At 37.2% G+C, this 16,035-nt stretch overlaps 1 protein-coding gene across 1 annotated transcript in view; it reads right to left on the bottom strand.

Annotated features, from left to right (window-relative positions):
- Positions 1-16,035, bottom strand: part of ALG6 (ALG6 alpha-1,3-glucosyltransferase) — a 69,251-nt gene that overhangs the window by 27,677 nt on the left and 25,539 nt on the right. The window contains exons 5-7 of the mRNA XM_055305036.1: positions 5,048-5,137; positions 3,790-3,878; positions 589-671 (exon numbers count right to left, since the gene is read on the bottom strand). Coding sequence (XP_055161011.1) covers positions 589-671; positions 3,790-3,878; positions 5,048-5,137 — 262 coding nt within the window. The remainder of the gene's footprint in view (positions 1-588; positions 672-3,789; positions 3,879-5,047; positions 5,138-16,035) is intronic.

The following is a 16,035-nucleotide window of genomic DNA, read 5'->3' as shown; positions in this document are numbered from 1 at the left end:
GTAAAATTGCTGTCTGATTTAACACAGCAAATGTTCCCCATTCACCTCCTATTTATAAAAATATTCCTTTTTATAAAACAGTTCTCTAAATACTAAAGTTTTCATGGAAGTGATATACCTCCGTAAAATGGAAAAACAATCACTAAAGGGTATTTGTCAGAAAAAGCACTCTTAGACATACAAATCAAGTAAACTAATTTACTGATTAACCTGTATACAATGACCCAAAAGGATATCTGTTCAATAGGAATAAGAGAATAGTCAGTGACTTTTCAAAATGCTTTCCAGTTTAGTTATCCTCACAAGCCAATTCAAAATTCTGTTTTACCAGTAAAGTCATAATTAGCATGCTGTGCAATTCAGCAGTACAGAACTTCTCAAATTCAGAGCATCTTATTACTAGAATTGAACATTAAAATTATTAGTCTAAGGTAAATTGATGTTTTCTAAATGAAAGGTAATTGACAAAAGAATCACTATTCTACAATTGCCTATTGCCCAAAGCATGGCTTCTGTAAGCTCTATGCTTTAATAGTTAAGCAAATCAAACATTTCAGAGATGAAATTTCAAGTTGCTTTAAAACTTACCTTTTTCTTGGTTGAGATTTCTTTTAAACAACAACAGTATAAAACCACTGCAGGTATATAAATCAGCAAATCAGCAATGAATACTGAAAAAAACAAATATTATGAGTCCATTAGGATTCATAATAACCTATTCAGTGCCATCCTCCTCCCCCTCCAACCTCAAGTGGGAATTCTGTTAACAGAAGGCTCTCACCCACTCTGGACAGTGCCTTTACATGTCTAGCCCCTTCCATTCATTCCCTTCACCTGTGCCTGATTTCAACTGCTATGGTGCTACAATTATGATTAATAAGAGTCTCTTAATTTTCTCTAACAAATTCACACATTAAATCAATTAGGTGTATCCAAAACTAATTCCGTCTTTGCTCTGAGACTTAAAAATTAAGAATACTCAAAGGAACACACATTTTTTCTCCCAGTATCTGTATACTCTAAATTTTCTGGTGTGAAGTATACCTCAAATGTGGCAAATTATACAAGAATCCTTCTAAATGTTAATATTCATAAAAACTGCATAAACTTTTACTAATTTGGAATGTTCAGTCCCTCTAGAACAAAGAAAAACAAATACAGTAAGTTCTTCAACAGTACAACATAGCTATCCAAAGAACCTATTTTTTTCTTGTACCACACTAAATGTAGTGTCCAGAATAAGATAAGCAACAGTAAACTGTCCGTTTTAGATGCATGCAATCTATTTTTAGCTCTAAATGCCACATTTAAGATGACACTGAAAAAAATGGAATATATAAAAAGGAACACAACCAGAGGCCTCAAACCATAATCACATTCAACAAGCTAGCCATCTAAGAAGTAGTTAACGTATCTAAGAGTACTTAACCCGGAGAAGAGGTGACTTCAAATGTCCGTAGAGTGTTAGGTATACAAAGGATCAGACTTGTTCTGTGTAGCCCAAGGAAACAGAACCTAAAGTGATGAGTGGAGGTTCAACATAAGAAGGAAATGTTTAGGGGTGCCTGGGAGGCCCAGAAGGGTGACCAACTCGGTTTCCAATCCAGTCATGGTCTCAGGGTCCTGAGAGTGAGCCTCATGTAGGTTCCATACTCGGCAGGGAGTGAGCTTGGGATTCTCTCCCCCCCTCCCTCTGCCCCTCCCTCCACTCACGCCTGTACATGTGCACCCGCTCTCACTTTCTCAAAATAAATAAATAAATCTTAAAAAAAAAAAAAGAAGGAAATGTTTAATTACTGGGGCTCTCTGAAAATAGAACAGAGTGTTTCTAAAGATTGTGAGTTCCCTGTGTATACAGGTGTTGGTTCAGAAGTTAAATAATCTTCCAGTGAGCATGCAGTTCAGAGAGGATTAAAGCACTGTCGGGTAGGGTTTGGGGGGCAGCAGAAGGAAAGATAGTCAAGATAATCAATTGGGGCTGAGATTCCATGACTGGATGAATGATAAAGAGAACAAACTCTGACTAAATTTAGACTAATTAAGGAAAAGGCAGCAAGGAGCATTAAAGTCTAAGTCATGCTAAGCTTTTATAGAATCTAGGTGGGGGACGCCTGGGTGGCTCAGTGGTTGAGCATCTGCCTTCCATTCAAGGGGTGATTCCAGGGCCCAGGGATCCAGTCCTGCATCAAGTTCCCTGCGGGGAGCCTGCTTATCCCTCTGCCTATGTCTCTGCCTCTCTCTCTGTTTCTCATAAATAAATACAAAATCTTAAAAAAAAAATCTAGATGGGGGGCATCTGGGGGCTCAGTCAGACTCTTAATTTCCACTCAAGTCATGATCTCAGGATGGTAAGATCAAGCCCCTCATCAGGCTCTTCACTTAGGCTCCATACTCAGCATGGAACCTGCTTGAGATTCTCTCTCCCTCTGCCCCTCCCCCTGCTCACACTCACTCTAAAATAAATAAATCTTAAAAGAAGAAGAAATCATCATCATCATCATCATCATCATCATTATCAACATCATCTGGGGCACTTGGATGGGTCAGTCAGAGGAGCACACAATTTTTTTTTAATTTTTTATTTATTTATGATAGTCACACACACACAGAGAGAGAGAGAGAGAGAGGCAGAGACACAGGCAGAGGGAGAAGCAGGCTCCATGCACCGGGAGCCCGACGTGGGATTCGATCCCGGGTCTCCAGGATCGCGCCCTGGGCCAAAGGCAGGCGCCAAACCGCTGCGCCACCCAGGGATCCCCACAATTCTTGATCTCAGGGTGGTGAGTTCAAACCCACATTGGCTATAGAGATTACTTAAATAAAGTTACACACACACAAAAAAAAAGCTTTTAAAAAAATCTAATCTTATTACTTTCAAGCTCTTAGAATGCTCAATAAACATTTGTTGAAAGGATTAACTAATTTAGCCAAAATGTACAGCAATACAATGTATAAAATACAACCAAAAGGTTTACTTTAAAAAAAGGTGAAAGAGATTTGGAATGAAGATAGTAAAGCAGCAGAGTGGCTTAGTCTGTTGAGTGTCTGACTTCTGGTTTCCACTCAGGTACATGATCTCAGGTCCTGAGATTGAGCCCCCCGCATTCGGCTCAGCACTCAGCATGAGTCTGCTTGAGATTCTCCCTCTCCCTCTTCTTTCGCCCCTCCCACTGTTCACATTCTCATGTTCTTCTCAAATAAATAAATAAATCTTGGAGAAAAGATATTAAAGTACAGCTAAGCAACTAAAACTTCAATTTATGGCTATCTGACCTCAGATAAGTTATTAGCATCACTTAACTGTGCTTCTGCTTCCTCAGGTTAAAGTAAGAATAATAATAGTATTTGGGTGTTAAACGAATTGAGATAATAATAAATGTAAAGTACCTACAATGATTCCTTTTTATTGTTTTTTAACTTATATATACATTTGGTCATGTATTATATGTTTATTTATTTTTTTTTAAATATTTATTTATTTATGATAGTCACACAGAGAGAGAGAGAGAGAGAGAGAGAGAGAGGCAGAGACATAGGCAGAGGGAGAAGCAGGCTCCATGCACCGGGAGCCCGACGTGGGATTTGATCCCGGGTCTCCAGGATCGCGCCCTGGGCCAAAGGCAGGCACCAAACCGCTGCGCCACCCAGGGATCCCTGTATTATATGTTTATATGTATAGTTACAGTTATACAATATTAAAAGTAAGAACAATAGAACTTTTTATCAGTTTGTCCAAAATTTTAAAAATCAATATTTGATTTAGAAAATCAATGCCTATTGCTCTTTTACCTGTAGTACGCATGAAGAGCTTATGTGCCTGACTCTCATATCCACGTGATGAATGGAGTTCAATCCAGTCTGGATTTATGAATTTTGCCCTGAAAATCAACGCAGATATACATATACAGTATTACTCATCACTTTTAGCAATAATAACATCTAAGAACATATGAATCTATCTTAAGAAGTGGCCATTTCTCTTATTAAGTGAGAGAATCAAGGCTTTATGCTTTACTCTTTATTTAATCATGTGAAAGTGCCTTAAGCTATAACACAGGGTCTACCTCACTCACCTTCCAACAAAACCATGTAACAATTCATGAAAAGCCCTACATTTACAATTCTCTCAGGATAAAAATAATCTGATGTGTCACATTTCATTCATTCATTCACTCATTCATTCATTTATTTTATCCTTTGGTTACTACTAAAGGATAACAGTTGACAATAATAAACAGCTAATTATAAATCCTTGAATAAAACTAAACATAATTGTTAAAGAAAACTTTTCAACCATATTATATTATTCTGAATACTGCAAAGTATATCTGAGTATCATGAACTTTAGCAACTAACTTTTAATCCAGGAAGCTAAGTTTTACAAAATATAAATGGTCTATTCCATAAAAAAAGCTTTGCTATATACAACTAACCATGACACATTTGTGAGTAATCCATGTATAATTAGTAGTATCTCAGTTTCAACACAAAGATAGATTTTTACATTTCTTGTCTACAGCCATTCTACCCTGAATTTGCTGATTGCATCTGATCTCAGAAGCTAATAAGCAGGGTTGGGTCTGGTTAGTACTTGGATGGGAAACTTTTACATTTCTTTTAGCCTGTCCACCAAAGAAATTATGGAAACATTCAAACTTTGATAGTTAACTATTGGATTGTAACTGATTTATAATCCAGTTGCAAAGGTATAGTGCTTTATAAACCACAATGTAAAAGTAGCTACAAACATCTATCCCCTATTCAACAAAGCCAGATCACAATGTTTCTTTACTAAATCTGCTAAGGGCATGAATATTTAGTTACATTAAGGAAGAAAACTGGGGCATCTGGGTGGCTCAGCCAGTTAGGCAACCAATCTTGATTTAGGCTTAGGTCATGATCTCAAGGTTGTGGGGTCAAGCCCTGCATCGGGCTCTGTGCTGAGCCTGGAGCCCGCTTAGGACTCTCTCTCTCTCTCCCTTTGCCTCTCCCTGCTTGTGTATGCTCTTTCTCTCAAAAATAAAAAAATAAAGGAAGAAAAACTTACACATATGCACATAAAAGACTATGATAGGCTGTAAGAGGTGGATAATCCAATCCCCAATACTGCAAATTGTTATCACTACTGTTAAAATACCTGAAAAAAAAAGACAGTAACATTCCATTAATTTTCAAGAAATAGATTTACACTTTAACATCTCATTTAATTAAAATGAAAAAATGTTATGCAAGGTAAAAAAAAATTCATCTAAACTTTTGTCTATTCCCCTTCACTTAAAATTGTTCGTGAAATCACAATTAAAAGATTTTGAGTTAAGTAAATAATTTATTGTCTAAACCAAGATACTCTTGAGAGTAAAAGAGTGAAAAAGGAAGTTATTAATAATTAAGCCATAACAAGAAATGTAAACCAAGATTGTCCCCAGCAAACCAGAACTTATTGTCATTCTATTAATAAAGTTGATTATATACAACAAAAAAATTCACAGCAAAAAAGACAATTTACTTCTGATTATCTAACAAATTAGAGAAGCAATATAAAATCAAAATTTTAAAAAGTAAAAATATTGGCATGCCTGAGTGGCTCAGTCTGTTAAGCATCTGCCTTTGGCTCAGGTCATGATCCCAGAGTCCTAGGATCCAGCCTCACTGCTCAGCAGGGAGCCTGCTTCTCCCTCTCCCTCTCTGTCACTCCCCTTGCTTGTGCTCTCTCTTTGTCAAATAAATAAAAACCTTTTTAAAAGTGGGAGAGGACAGCTGGGTGGCTCAGTCAGTTAAGTGTCTGCTTTCTGCTTAGGTCATGAACCCAGGGTCCTGGGATGGAGTCCCACACTGGGCTACCTGCTCGGCAGGGAGTCTGCTTATCCCTCTGCCCCTCCTTCCACTCATGCTCTCTGTCTAAAATAAACACATAAACTCTTAAAAAAAAAAAAGGAAAAATATCAGTGCCAAAGAGCACACAAAGATTTGATTTATGGAAAGAGAAATACCTCATGGAACAGGTAGACTTTTTTTTAAAGATTTTTAAGTAATTTCTATACACAACACAACGTGGAGCTCAAACTCACAATCCTGAGGTCAAATTTCATGCTCTACCAACTGAGAGAGCCAGGTGCCCCAGAACAGGTAGACTTTTAATAAGACTTTAAACAATAGGAGGGCGGGGGGTGGGGGTGAATGGGTGACGGGCACTGAGGGGGGGCATTTGACTGGATGAGCACTGAGTGTTATTCTGTATGTTGGTAAATTGAACACCAATAAAAAATAAATTTATTATAAAAAATAATAATAAAAAAATAAAAATAAAAACAATTCAACCAACTTATAATGAGAGCTTATTATATGCAAGATTTTGTGAACTGAGAATGAAAACTAGGTCTAACATCCATAAATTGTCTCCTAAAATTAGCCAGAATACAAAGGTACTATATACAATCACTATGACTGAAGAAAGGAAAACTAAGTTTACATAAACAGATTTCTTAATTATATCCTTTATAACTAAGGAGCTTCTTCTATCCAACTTATTTTCTCAGTCCTAAGAATAATTTACAGTAATGGAGACCAAACTATATAACCCACAAATAATCAGTGTTCATAACTCATTTCAAATGGGTCACAAAGTTTTAGTGTCACAATCTCTTAATTTGGGATTATAATTTTTTTCTTTTAAATTAACATTCAGGGGACGCCTGGGTGGCTCAGCAGTTGAGTATCTGCCTTCAGCTCAGGGCATGAAGCTCCAGGGATCGAGTCCCACATCAGGCTCCCTGCGTGGAGCCTGCTTCTCCCTCTGCCTGTGTCTCTGCCTCTCTGTGTCTCTCATGAATAAATATTTTTTAAAAATTAACATTCAATTCCATTAAATAATCTATTGTTCATCTTCAGAAGGTCTGCTTTGCTTAGTCACATAAAATGTAGGTTTGTACAGAAGGGATGGGGATTAATAAAATGACCAATGCATGCTACACAGCCAAGAAGCCTGAGCATAGGGTACTACAGTATGTACCATCTAGTAGTACTTGTCTACTCCAGGAGCAACATCCATGTGAACCATCTAGGTCCTATATCTGGCTGGAACTTGAAGCCAAGTAGCAGTAAATTCAACAATTTCCAGGTTATTTGGAGTCCCTTTTGACAGCTTGATTCCGGGAAACTGGACTTCTCTGGTACCCTCTGCAGACAGGCACCAATTGTGTTATTTCCAAATTTGTCTTATTACCAGGCACACTGGCACAAAGTCTTATTGCATCTACCTCCCAGAGTTATTGTAGGACTGGGTTAAATACATAGAGCTGTTAAATCACTGCCTGACAAGTACAGAATAGTAGTTCTAACTGCCTACTAGCTGCAAAACTACTAGAATGGATCTAGCAATGGAAAACCACTTTGACCAATAAAATTGCATTTGGTTTTCTGTTCCTTATTGGGCAACGCTATTTTTTGTTTACTTTAAATTTGAGATCCTCTGGAGAGAAGTAAAAGAAGCACTGCAAAAATATATACTTACAGTAAAGTCACTGGTTGAAATGAGAAGAAAGAATGATAGAGCTAACAACCTTTATGGAAAAGGTAGCTTTAAAATGTTTCAAGTAAAGCTGCAAAATCCACCAGTAGAAACAAAGCAACTAGTTAATTCTCCAGCTTTATATATTTCGGATATATCTGAAAAGTTGTGTAAATGCTATTAATATGTTGAAATGTATTTTCCCAATGAATTCCCATATAATCTCAGTAGATGCTTTGTCAGAAAAAATTTGCTTGCCATATGAATTATGAAATTACATTCAAGAGTGTTATCATTAACAAAGATAAATTTTTTCTAATATACAACCTATAATCATGGGTATTTCGGCTTTTAAAAAATACACATTTTATAATTTTTTTTAAGATTTTATTTATTTATTCAGAGAGAGGGGGGGGGGGCAGAGACACAGGCAGAGAGAGAAGCAGGCTCCATGCAGGGAGCCCGATGTGGGACTCAATCCTGGGTCTCCAGGATCAGGCCCTGGGCTGCAGGCAGTGCTAAACCTCTGAGCCACGGGGCTGCCCTAAAAAAATACACGTTTTAAAGTGAAATAGTTTCAGACTTACAGAAGGATTTCAACAACAGTTTAAAGAACTTCTGTACATCAAAATGTAAAAATTTTTATGACAAAAGACATGTTTAAAGATAAGAAAGAACAAAGAGGAAGATATTTAATTTATACATACATATATATATATACACACACAATTATTAAAATGTCAAATACTGCTGTAGTAGACAGACTTTAAAGTCATCACCATGAATCCCATCTCCTATTTTCTGTGCCCCTGAATACATACAACTCCCTCCCCTTGAACATGGGCAAGACTGGTGACTGACTTGCTTATAACCAACAGAATATGAGCAAGATGTTAGGTGTCACTCTTGTGCTTATATTTTATGTATATATAAGATTCTGTCTTGTTAGCAAGTATCCTAGAGAGACTGACTGACTTTGAAGAGGCAAGCTGTCATGTTTTAGTAAGTGACCATATTGGAGAAGCCACATGGCAAAAAACTGCAAGTAAATTCTAAGAGCTGAGAAGCTTCCAAAAAGAAACTGAAGCCCTCAGTCTTGTAGATGTAAGAAAATTAATTCTGCCAACAGCCTGAGGAACCTTGAAAATGGTCGCTTCCGCAGCTGAACCTCTGAGAAGACTACAGCCCCAGCTAACAGCTGGATTGCATGTAGCCTGAGGCTCTGAGCAGAATATTAAGCTAACCCATGCCTCGACTTTTGACCTAAAAACACCCATGTGATTAAAAATGTATGTTTAGGTGAGCCCTGGGTGGCTCAGCGGTGGTTTAGTGACTGCCTTCGGCCCAGGGCGTGATCCTAGATACCCAGGATCGAGTCCCATGTCGGGCTCCCTGCATGGAGCCTGCTTCTCCTCTCTGTGTGTGTGTATGTGTGTCTCCCATGAATAAATAAATAAAATCTTATAAAAAAAAATGTATGTTTATGTAATTACTATCTGTGATCATTTGTTAACACAGCATAGAAAATTAATATATAGTAGTCTTCCCTTATCCCAGTTTACTCTCTTGATTTCAGTTACCAGTGGTCAAATGCAGTCTGTAAGCACATTGTCCTCCTAACGTATCCTCAGGAGGTTAACAGTAGTAGCTTAATGCTGCATCACAATGCCCATATCATTCACCTCACTTCATCTCTTCACATAGACATTCGATCATCTCACATCATCACAAGAAGGTAAGTACAGTCCAATAAGATATTTTGAGAGAGACACATTCATGTAACAATTCAATACATTGTTACAGTTGTTCTATTTTATTATAGTTATTAATCTTTTACTCTGCTAATTTATGAATTAAACTTTATCACTGGTATGAATATATAGGAAAAAACATAGCCTACAGGGTTTGGTGTTATTTGTAGCTTCAGGCATCCACTGGGGGTACTGGAACTTATGCCCCAGGAGTAATGGGGGACTACTGTTACTTTATTTATAAATCATACAAATTGAAAAGAAATAATAAAATCAAATAAATCATACAAATTGGGATGCCTGGGTGGCTCAGCGGTTGAGCATCTGCCTTCAGCTCAAGGTGTGATACCGGGGTGCAGGGATCAAGTCTCGCATCAGGCTCCCTGTGATGAGCCTGCTTCTCTCTCTGCCTATGTCTCTGCCTCTATCTCTCATGAGTAAATAAATAAAATCCTTTTTTTTCAATCATACAAATTATTATTTTTTTAGATTTCTATTTATTTATTCATGAGAGACAGAGAGAGAGAGAGAGAGGCAGAGACACAGGCAGAGGGAGAAGCAGGCAGGCTCCATGAAGGGAGCCTGATGTGGGACTCGATCCCGGGATTCCAGGATCATGCCCTGGGCCAAAGGCAGGCGCTGAGCCACCCAGGGATCCCCCCATACAAATTATTATTAAAAAGTTCAGAAACACACAAAAACAGAAAAAAAGATATGAATATGCAAATTTGAAAAGAAATATGTTGATCAGGAAATATATTAAAAGATGTTCAATGTCACAATACTCAAGGAAATGGAAATTTTAAGAGTCTGGTTTTAAAGATAAATTGATATATACACTGATATATATATAAAGCATTGATTAATACATGTGGAAAGAAGATATTCTGGTGTTAGTATCCATTACAGCTACTTCAGAGATTCCACTTCTAAGATTCTACCTAGAAATAACATGTGCATAGAGAAAACTTATTTTAATCATTCCCCTACTAAGATATTTTAGTGTTTCAGATTTCTCATTATTATAAACAATGCTGAAATAAACAGTCATGCTGACCAATTATCGTGATTTATACAACTTATTTTTTTTAAGATTTTATTTATTTATTCATGAGAGACACAGAGAGGCGGGCTCGATCCAGGGACAGTGGGTTCACGCCCCAAGCCAAAGGCAGGTGCTCAACCGCTGAGCCACGCAGGCATCCCTGATTTCATTTACAAAGCAACAAGCTGAGCATAAGCAGACTCTTCCCCTAGCCTAGGTATAAAAACCATGCCTGCACTAAGCCAACCATTTCTTTTTAATGATTGCTTTAAAGGTGGGAAACATTTTGCTCCTTGACAAAAAGGTAAAAAGAAGGTATTCTATTATTACTGCCTTGAACATGGTTGTATAAAGTTACAATGCTCGTAGCCTGAGCAGTCATCTACTGACCATGGAATGAAAACACTCAGGGGAAGCCTGAGTGGGGTGGCTCAGCGGCTGAGCGTCTGCCTTTGGCCCAGGGTGTGATCCTGGAGTCCTGGATCGAGGCCCACATCAGGCTCCCTGCATGAGCCTGCTTCTCACTCTGCCTGTGTCTCTGCCTCTCTCTCTGTGTCTCTCATGACTAAATAAATTAAATCTTTAAAAAAAAAAAAAAAGAAAACACTCAGGAAGAAAAGCCAATATGCCAAGAAGAAGGAATGGCAGAGGAAGGAATGGAAAAAGCCTGAGTCCTTGATTGCTATTACTGAGCCACTTTACCAGCATTACAACCTACCTCTTGAGATAACTGAATTATTGTGTAAGCTATTACTCAAGTTTTCTTACTTGATGCCAAAAGTGCTCCTGATTCCACACATAAGGGATTTTCATTATAAAATTCATCATAGGGATCCCTGGGTGGCGCAGCGGTTTGGCGCCTGCCTTTGGCCCAGGGCGCGATCCTGGAGACCCGGGATCGAATCCCACATCGGGCTGCCGGTGCATGGAGCCTGCTTCTCCCTCTGCCTGTGTCTCTGCCCCTCTCTCTCTCTCTCTCTCTCTCTGTGACTATCATAAATAAATAAATTTAAATAAAATAAAATAAAATAAATAAAATTCATAACATTAAAGAAATAAGTTCTCTTTTCCTCTATTACAATAATACACAAGGAATAAATAATAAAAGTTTTCTTTTATTTTAGAATTATTATCAAAGCTAACACTTTTAAAGTGAACATGACCAATCCTGATATCATATTCTAAACAACCATGTCACTTGAATGAGTTTTGACTAATTACACTATAGCTAAATCTCTAAGTAAAAAGAGAAAGACTTTACTCTTAGAAAATAAGAAATCACAGAATTCAAACATGAATTGAAACAGATCAGTTTCTCTTTGAATTGCCAGGTGTACATTTTTGGTTTTCTAGTCTATCCACTCATAAAGAGAAAATTTCTGACATTTATTATACTAAATTGTATTTCTTAGATTTCTTATGAATGACCAACTAATGATAAATCATACTTCTTTATACCATATGTCTCTGTTTCTGAGCCTACCATTCAGGATTCTCATGCTACACATTGCTTAATAAAGATTTCAACACTAGGGATGCCTGGGTGGCTCAGCGGTTTGGCGCCTGCCTTCAGCTCTGGGTGTGATCCTGGAGTTCCGGGATAAAGTTCCGGGATCGAGTCCCGTGTTGGACTCCCTGCATGGAGCCTGCTTGTCCCTCTGCCTGTGTCTCTGCCTCTCTCATTCTCTGTGTCTCTCATGAATAAATAAATAAAATCTTTAAAAAAAAAAAAAAGATTTCAACACTATAAAATTTACCACCAAGTTTACTTTTAGACATTTCATAATATTTAAGTCTCACAGACCCTAGTTAAAACCAAATCACATAATTATATCTGAGGTATACATTTCTGTCTGTTGTTTTTGTTTGTTTGTTTGTTTTTTAAGATTTTATTTATTTATTCATCAGAGACACAGAGAGAGGCAGAGACACAGGCAGAGGGAGGAGAAGCAGACTCCATGCAGGAGCCTGATGCGGGACTCGATCCTGGAACTCCAGGATCAGGTCCTGAGCCAAAGGCAGACGCTCAACCGCTGAGCCACCCAGGTGTACCTGTTGGGTTTTTTTTTAAGATTTTATTTATTTGAGAGAGTGCGTGAGAATGAGGAAGGGGTAGAGGGAGAAGAAGTAGACTCCTTGCTAAGCAGGGAACCCGACGTAGGAGTCTATCCCAGGACCCCAGGATCGTGACCTGAGCCAAAGGCAGATGCTTAAATGACTGAGCCACTCAGGCACCCATTTAAACATTCTGGCACACCATTAAAAACATTTCTGGTTTTTAACAAAGAAAAAGAATGAAAATGTATACAGATAGTCAACTCTTGATTTTCCGGGCCAACGTAGGAGACAACTGATACAGAAATTGAAAAATGAGATAGATTAGTAATAGAATAACCCACCCTCCATACTGAATTCAGATTATATTCTCACTCCTGGAATCAATGTTTTCCCTACCTAACATTAAGCCAAATGCTTCAATTTATCACTTCTCTCTAATCTTTCAATACTAAATATCACAATTATTTTTTATCAAAATCTTTGTTGAGAAGTACTTACCAGAGAATAGCCAAAAATATAATTATTTTATCCATGTAATTTTTTCGAAGGTATAAAAAGAATTACAAAACTCAAAAGCAACAAGCTGGTTTCCCTCAGCAAATATTACCTTATTCTATCAATCAAGAAAGAAAAAACACATTAAGAATGCACTAATAATTAGAACAATAATACCAGTTAAATCATTGTATGAGGACATGAAACATGCTCAAAACAGTACAATAATAGTACTATAATACTAATAATAAATAATGATAAATATTTAGCTGATCTCTATTTTAAATGCTATGATACTGCCTACCAACCTATTAATTTGTGCATGAAACTCTCTCATAAATGAATTATATAAAAGTAGTGACCAAGAACAAAGAATCCTAAAATGTTTATGGAACCACAAAAGACCCCATTATAGCCAAAGCAATCTTGAGAAAGAACAAGGCTGGAGGTATCATACACTCCCTGATTTCAAACTATCAAAGCTATAGTAATCAAAACAGTATGGCTTTAGCATGAAACAGACACAGAGATCAATGGAACAGAATAGAGAGCCAGAAATAAACATGTGGATATATGGTCAATTAATCTATGACAATGGATGCAAAAACATACAATGTGGAAATGACAATCTCTTCAACAAATGGTGTTGGGAAAACTGGACAGCTATATGCAAAAGAATGAAACTGGACTACTGTCCTATACCACATACAAAAATAAATTCAAAATTTATTAAAAACTTGAATTTAAGATCTGAAACCACAAAACTACTAGAAGAAAACAAAGCAGTAAGTTCTTTGATATCAGTCTTAGCACTATATTTTTGGACCAGTCTCCTAAGACAAGGGTAACAAAAGCTAAAATAAACATACAGGATTACTTCAAACTAAAAAGCTTTTCCACAGTGAGGGAAATCAACAACAAAATAAAAAAGCAACCTCCTGAATGGAAGAATATGTTTGCAAATCATATACCCAATAAGGAGTTAATATCCAAAATATATAGAGAACTTACATATCTTGTACCAAAAAACAAACAGCCCAAATAAAAAATGGGCAGATGACCTGAATTGCCATTTCTCCAAAGACATACAAATGGCTAACAGGCACATGAAAAGATGCTCAACATCACTAATAATCAAAAAAATGCAAACCAAAACCACAATGAGGTATCATCTCATTACACTGGTCAGACTGGCAAAAAGACAAGAAACAAGTATTGGTGAGGATGTGGAGAAAAGGGAATCCATGAACTGCTGGGATATAACCTGATACAGCTACTATGGGAAACAGCACAAAGGTTCCTCAAAATATTAAAAATAAAACCAGCATACAATCCAGCAATTCTACTTCTAGATATTTATCTAGATACACCAATTTGAAGAGATATATGCATCCCTATGTTCCTTATAGCATTATTTACAATAACCAAGATAAGGCACCAACCTACGTATTCATTGCTAGATCAATGGATAAAGAAGATGTGGTAGGGGATCCCTGGGTGGCGCAGAGGTTTAGCACCTGCCTTTGGCCCAGGGCGCGATCCTGGAGACCCAGGATCGAATCCCACGTCGGGCTCCCGGTGCATGGAGCCTGCTTCTCCCTCTGCCTGTGTCTCTGCCTCTCTCTCTCATTCTGTGTGACTATCATAAATTAAAAAAAAAAAAAAAAGAAGAAGATGTGGTATACTAGTTAACTCCTGAACAATATAGAGGTTAGGAGCCTTGACCTCTGTTACATTTGAAAATCATATAGAACTTCTGACTCCTCAAAACTTAACTATTAATAGCCATTGACTGGAAGCCTTACCAATAACACAGTTAACACATGTTTTGTATGTTTTATGTATTATATACTACATCCTTACAATAAGGTAAGATAACGAAAAGAAAATGCTATTAAAATCATAAAATCTGGGCAGCCCGGGTGGCTTAGCGGTTTGGTGCTGCCTTCAGCCCAGGGTGTGATCCTGGAGATCCGGTATCAAGTCCCACGTCGGGCTCCCGGCATGGAGCCCACTTCTCCCTCTGTCTGTCTCTCTCTGTGTGTCTCTAATAAATAAATAAATAATCTTAAAAAAAATCATAAAATCAAATACACTGATAGTACTGTACTATATTTATTTTTAAAATTCGCATGTAAGTGGATCTCTGCAGTTTGTTCAAACCTGTGTTGTTCAAGGGTCAACTAAATAGGGACACCTCGCTGGCTTAGTTGGTAGAGGATCCAACTCTTGGTTTCAGGGTTGTAAGTTCAAGCCCCATGTTGGATATTAGGGTCACTTAAATAAGCTTTAAAAAAGTGGGGGGTTGGGACACCTGGGTGGCTCAGCAGTTGAGCATCTGCCTTAATGATACTGGAGTTACAGCATCAAGTCCCGCATCGGGCTCCTGCAGGGAGCCTGCTTCTCCCTCTGCCTGTGTGTCTCATAAATAAATAAATAAATAAATAAATAAATAAATAAATAAATAAACAAACAAACAAACAAAATAAATCTTTTTTAAAAAATACGTAAATAAAATAAAATTAAAATTATAGAAAGGGGGGGCCAACTAAATATCCACAGTGGAATATTATTCAGCTACAAAAAAGAACAAATTCTTGTCATCTGCAACAACACGATGGAACTAGAGGATATTATAAGTGAAAGAAGTCAGACAAAGACAAATCCTGTATTATTTTCCTTATATATGGAATCTAGAAAACAAATGAACATAATAGATTCATATAGACAGGAAACAAACCTGATTATCAGAGTGAGAAGGGGTTGTGGGATGGACAAAATAGGTGAAGGGGATAAAGAGGTACAAACTACTTATAAAATAAGTAAATCATGGGGATGTAATGTACAGCACAGGGAATATAGTCAACAATACTAGAATAAGTTTGCATGGTGACAGGTGGTGACTAGACTCATCATGGGAATCATTTCATAAAGTATAAAAATATTAAACCACTATGATATTTACCTGAAACTAACAGGATTTTATGTCATTTATATTTCAATTTAAAAATAACAATAAATGTATTTTAACATTGAAAAAAAAGATATATTTCCTCAAATAAAATCCCATGAAATGGTTCTTTTGGGTGTTAATGACTCAAATAATTTATCAACATACAGAAAATAAAAAGCAGTGACTAAAGCAATCAACAGAACAATGCAAACAGTTTATACAGTCT

Source organism: Nyctereutes procyonoides, unplaced genomic scaffold (genome assembly GCF_905146905.1).
Source record: "Nyctereutes procyonoides isolate TBG_1078 unplaced genomic scaffold, NYPRO_anot_genome, whole genome shotgun sequence".
NCBI lineage: Eukaryota > Metazoa > Chordata > Mammalia > Carnivora > Canidae > Nyctereutes > Nyctereutes procyonoides.
This window is presented reverse-complemented; position numbering and strand designations above follow the sequence as displayed.